This window comes from Coregonus lavaretus, assembly GCF_964263955.1.
Source record: "Coregonus lavaretus genome assembly, chromosome: 6".
Taxonomy (NCBI): Eukaryota; Metazoa; Chordata; class Actinopteri; order Salmoniformes; family Salmonidae; genus Coregonus; species Coregonus lavaretus.
Window position 1 is genome coordinate 4,396,207 of NC_139993.1, and position 6,207 is coordinate 4,402,413.

General features: G+C 39.6%; 1 protein-coding gene across 1 annotated transcript; it reads right to left on the bottom strand.

Moving 5' to 3' along the window:
• Window positions 1-501: 501 nt before the first annotated feature.
• LOC311130675 (large ribosomal subunit protein mL45-like) lies at window positions 502-6,106 on the bottom strand. Its single transcript, XM_084163462.1, has 8 exons — window positions 6,015-6,106; window positions 5,216-5,417; window positions 4,792-4,909; window positions 4,330-4,428; window positions 3,106-3,154; window positions 2,233-2,382; window positions 1,611-1,784; window positions 502-1,243 (listed from the first exon to the last, which is right to left on the bottom strand). The coding sequence occupies exons 1-8, from the start codon at window positions 6,075-6,077 to the stop codon at window positions 1,145-1,147; spliced, it is 954 nt and encodes a 317-aa protein (XP_084019588.1). The 5' UTR covers window positions 6,078-6,106; the 3' UTR covers window positions 502-1,144.
• Between the last annotated feature and the right edge of the window lie 101 nt (window positions 6,107-6,207).

Sequence of the window (6,207 nt, forward strand, 5' to 3'; positions counted from 1 at the left end):
GTTGCCTGCTATAAACACATTCCATACAATTTAAGGACAGCTTTCCAGCTGTAATATTAATGTGTTTTTTCAAAGTCAATTGTTTCAATTACACAGTCGTGGCTACAAGGATATAAAATGTAATGTCAGTAATGTAGATGAACAACATAATCATGTCCCCACAGACACAGTTCTATTATTAATAATATAATACATCTAAACTTTAACAGAGAACTTAAATCGTACTAATTCAATACTGACTTGTGAAGAACTAGCTATAATCTGTTCTTTTGAATAATTTACAATACTGATAATACCAATTTTATTAGCAGAATAATAAATTAATTAATTAATATCTTAAAAAAGGTATACCTACACTTTGAGGAGGATGCAAAACCGAACCTTTTTTAACATTTTTTTTTTTTTTTAACAACTCAATTTGGAAACAGTTGCCCTAAAATAACTGCACCTCAGTATAGTCCTCCTAAACTGTACATATGGCCCTTGTGATTGCTTTATTCACCATTTCCATGCTTTATTTACCAAATGTATTCATCCAAATTTGCCACATCTCCTCATTCAGTGACAATTAAAGTTTGTGTGGTGGTGATATCATCTTCATGCGCTGCCTCATGTTATTCGCAATGGACCATCTTAGTTTTGTAAACGTTTTTTGATGCATGTAATGTGTTTTTTGAATGGGTGTGCTATGTCTTTTTGTTAAGTAGAATCAAATATCATCATTACACAATGCATCCTTTTTGTATGTATGTTAAATTATTTCGGTTGAGATTTCAGTTATTTTTGTATGTATTGCCTATGAAAAGTACAGATTATTCTGATATAAATGTACATTCACTGAAATCAAAAAGGTATGAAAAAAGAGATGGGACATTTTATTTTTGTATTCTTTAAATTAACATGTAATATATTCACCATTGAAATAAACCATACAATCTCTACAGATCTGGACAATATGGATTATTTTAAGTGTTTTAGATATACACGTGTAAGGTGTGACGAACAACAGTGTATTTTTACATAAAAAAGGCAGAAAACTAAATGTAGCTTCATTATGTTTTCTTTAAAAAACTAGAATGTTCATTTTAACATTTGATTTTGAGTCTGTATGTGATGGCCCAGAATTGCAGCTCCCACCTGTGGTCTATTTGTGCCACTGCACAGCCTTAGGCTTGGGCACTTCATAGTTGAGCTCCTCAAATTCCTCGCCTGGCTTGAGGTCCGGGCCAGGGATCATAACGGTCTGAAACAGAGGAAATAAAGCCAGTAAGCAGAAATTAAAACCACAGACAAATGGGCGCTCATATTAGCTTTTAAAGTACCATACAAGTTACTGAGAACACTGAATGAGGAAATCTAAGGCCAGTTCTAAAACTGTCCGAGACAAAACACATATGGTAAACAGAGTTGCAGTACATTACAAATCATTAAAGTCCATTCCAATAATGAACAGAAAATGTATTCAGGAATTTCATTAAGTCATCTAATAACTTTTAATCAACCCTTTTGTAAACAGAGTTAAAGGGGCACATCACCACTTTTTAACCTCATTAATTTGTGAAGTGCCCCTTTAATCAGAAAACTTGCTATAGACTCCTATGAAAGGTCACCTTGACGACGGGTTCCTTGACTGGGGCCCAGGCTGGTACTATCTTGCCATGTAACCTCCACATGCCGTATGGGTTGATGAGGTGCCTCTCCAGAACCAGGTACTCCAGCACATCCCTGGGCTCCTCTTCACTCCCCATCATCAGTCTGCCGAAGCGGTCGTAGACAGCCAGGGTCTAACCACCAGAACAGGCACGAGTTAACAATTTAGGAATTATGTTAATTCAGGTAACGCAACAAGGTAAGACAACCCTTATTGATGATTATGGTGAAACGATGATGTAGCCATAAGAGTGGGACAGATTCAGGGGGCAGGAGAAGGTGAAAGGAGAAAAGAGAATGAGTGAGTTGAGAGAATTGGTTCACTCATTACTAATTGGTCCACTCATTACTAATTGGTCCACTCATTACTACTATGCTAATGCTATTGCAATGTGAATGTTTCAGTCTATAAATAAATGCTGACCCTTATAGTTAAAGCTAAGCAAAGCACCATTGTCTCCTTTTAACATTTCAAAATGTGGGATTCCATAGTACCCAACCTGTGTGGTTTATCATGACAGTATTCCAAAATGATGACAACCCTTTTCAGAGTGACTGTGTGTTTGAGACTGTCCGTCTCACCTGTCTGGAGTGCATGCGCACCGTAACCTGCCCATACATGTTGCCTTTGCTGACCATGTCTGGGCAGCGGGCATGCACCACCTTGGGCGGCTCCAGGGACTCCACGAAATGCCACCGCAGTGTCTTGTAGCGGTTCCCCCTAACCATCTCCTGCACAGGATGGACAGACAGTGAGCTAATGTCATCTAAGCTAAAAGAGCATCCTAAAGACAAACACAACAAGTAACTTCTAGGTTATAACATAGGTTATAAGTGTAATTAACGTTTTATCATACTATTTCTTAGGAAAATATTTGGTTATTTCTGTACCGTAAAATGAAGTGCAATAGGCTTGGGTGATATACTGTTGGGGGCACCCTAACTCACGTGGTCTCCGTGCTACCCCACTGCTTATAACTGTAAGTTAAGTATAACTATAAGAAATCTAAGATGTGTCAAATAAATTATACCCTATGCATTTGGTTTGCTAACTGGCTAGATGTCATCAAGATCAAGCTTCTTGGTTACAGCAGAGACATTCAATCCCCTACTGGATCAAGGGCCCCGTTTCTAAATTGTTTTGAGCGTTTAAAAACAGCGCCCCTTGTGTGCACTTCTGGTAATACCGCATACACCAGTATGGCACAGAAAAGGTATGACATGACAGTATGACAATCTGGATACCGCCCAACCCTAAAGTGCAACCACACACACACTATTTGCAGCAGCAATTTTCATGACATCATGATAACACTGGGATTGTATCAGTGCAAATAGAACTGAAGATAAATATACATGCTGAAATAAATAGCCTGTGTATTGTATAAACAGTAACAGTTAAAGCAAGTGTCCTAGTGATGGTGACAATAAATGCCTGAAGGAGGGAGAACTTACAGGGTAACATCTTTCTGTCACAAGGGAGTGAAGCTTCTCCTTGTTAAACCTGAAACACACAGACAGAAGAAGGGTGATACGCTTAAAGAGCGACTGCCCCTAAACACCAACTTCTCATTTTGATAGAGGCCTATGTGGCATCGATGAGCCAGAAACATTTATTCTGGTGTCAAAATGTACTACAAAGTGTAAATAGGATAATTTTGGTAATAAAGTCAGTCTCATCCAAAACTGAGATTTGCAAGATGATAGGGGAAAAAATGGTATGTCATGGAATGAAGGGTACCGTAACAGTTTTCCTTGGGTTGTGTTTATTTCAATCCTGGCCACATGCCCAAAGCTGGCAGCACCCAAGTAATCATCAATTCGGAGCGCAGCTGCACAACCAGATTGTAATGCCCATGGTCAATTTGGTTTGACATTCGATATACCTATGGGGCTAGTTAGGGACCATCGGTAAAATACACAATGTACATGGGACAATATTTTAAAATGTCAATAGCTCCTTATTTCAATTACTTAAAAACCTCAAAACAAACTATCAATTGTAGAAATTGATATAGAAATATTTAAAGCATTTAATGAGACAACTAAAAGATGCACAATATGAAAATATTGTTCCATTTACATTGTGTAATTTATTGACGGACCCTAACTAGCCCCAGAGATGGGCTATCCAATGTCAAACCAACTTCACCACGGTCACACAAGCAGGCTGAAGCTAATTGGAGAAAGAAGTTGGCTAGCACTAGCTAGCCTAGGCGACTTCAAGAAAAGACCTGGTTAGACTGTTTCAAGTTGATTGATTAGAAGGCTGAGTGACTAACTGTGTACTGTTTTGGCAGAGTGAATGTACAAACGCTTGCCATGTGCGAACACACACACACGAGACACCCACATTAACCCCCCCCCCCCCCAAGACAACTCTTGTTTGCATTCAGTCATGGCCGCTGCATTTTCTTAATGACCAGACCAAATCAGGTAGTTCAGATTGACAAACAAGATTAGCCTAAACAGACTTTAACAGCAAGCTATATCAGTGAAAGCAATATATCCATCATGACCACAGTGAGTCACTATCTCACTTCCATTAGAAATGCCTCACTGGAATAACTGGGGACACCACCCACCCCTTTAACAGATCATCTTTGCCTGGTAGCCAAGAGTGTAAGCAGGATAGGGAGAAGTTTACATGGGTCATATGAGAGTGAGTGTATCTCTTACTGTGTGAGAGCATTGTGAGCTTCAATGAAGATCTCCTGAGCCTTCACTGGGAATGCCTTTGTGGTGAACTCAGCGTCATGGTCTTTGATCTTGCGTATCCTGCAGGGGAGATTAGGTTTGTGTTCCCACTTTAAATGAACCACAACTTTTAAGCCTTCATAGACCCTTTATAAGGCCTTCATGAATGTACTATAAAGCCTTTCTAAGTTCGTTTAAAGTGTGACCGGGTTTGTTTCAATGCCAAAGGCGTTCTTGCAATATAAGTTACACATAGGTACTCAGTCTAAGTCTAATACTAATTGAGAGTAAGAATATCTAAGGAGTACATGACAGACAGTCTTTGCTAGCTGGGAGTTTTTGAGTGTGTGTGAAAGATAAGGAACGATCCCTCAATATCCTACAAAAAGATAAACAATGGGGCGGGGGTCAATGTTAGAGTGTAACACAGGAAGACAGTCTTACGCTAGCTGGGAGGCAGCACCCTGTTTGATCTGCTCTGTGCGCTGTTTCAGACCCTCTTTGGACAGACTGGAGAGACGAGCATCACCTTCTGGGGGGATATAGGGGTCAAACACTCCCGCTGTGGTAGGGGAAAGGAGAGAGATATTGCTTATTGTGACTATGTATACTATAAGCTTCACTGTAACAGTGGCAACCCGCCTAACTTTGATTCTGTGTACAACAAACTCAAGGTTTGAACTTGAAGATGACCATAATTTATATGCTGATACTGTACTGGTCTAGCTCGCTTTGAGAACAAGTCTAGAACATATGTTCTCAAAATGGCTGCCAGTCTTACACTACTGCTGATATGCAGTCATCAACAGTAGTGTCAGACTGTCTGACATTTTGAAACCTGTATTAATGCACATAAACAGGTCTGTACCAGTGCAGGCGATGTTGATGGCTCTCTCCATGTACTCCTGCCTCAGGACAACACCTGCCGCTCTGGCTTTGGCCTCCTGGTCTGCCGACGCTGCTGCCTTCCCTTTTAACCCCACTGCAGGGGGAATGAAGTAGCGCTTCTTGGTCCTTACCGGGACAACAAAGGGCAGGGGATACCGTACCTCCAGTGAAGCCTCTGCATTCTGCATGAGGGAAAAGCTGGTGGATTAGATAAGAAATCATGGAGTACCAGTATATGCAATGGTTATAGCACAATTTGTTCATATGGTTTGCAATCATGGAGATAAGAGAATTGAACATCATTATCAATTGGTTATTATTGTATGGTTAATATAGTAATATGATAGTACATTTGAGAAAATTGTCGTTTATGCATTTAGTTGAACAAACAACTTGGTTTTGGAAATAAATACAAAAAACTGATGATGCTAGTCAAAGAGACTGTAGAAAACAGTGTCATAAAATGCAATTATGAGATCTTATTAAGTTTAATGTATTTTAGGTAGGCTACGGTCATTGATTAATGAGTATAGACTAGCTAGATAGCTAAACTGGTTTAAAACTTCGTCAGTTGACAAATTGACTGTTTTAGCAAGAGTTGCCTTCCAAAAAGATCTGCTTGCTGGGTTAAGCTAGGTTAGCTAGCTAGCCAGGCTAGCTACTGCTGACTATAAACCTACAGCTTTTTTCGGTGGTGTTTTCTGGAGCAGGGCAGTCAACATTTCAATGAATTATGTGTAAATTATAGCTATAGCAATCAATATTCTCTCAAATAATACCTTCAAATTGCTGCATCTCATTCGATGCAGAGGCAGTAATGCCCTCCTCATGGACATCGCCATATTTGCTATAACACTCAGTTTGGGGTGTGTTCAAGAACAATATATCTGCACTGTGCTGCGCATTGTTACGAATTCTTATTGAAACGTTTTGGGGGTCACTTTGGCTATTCCACCTTGCTCAGCATTTTAG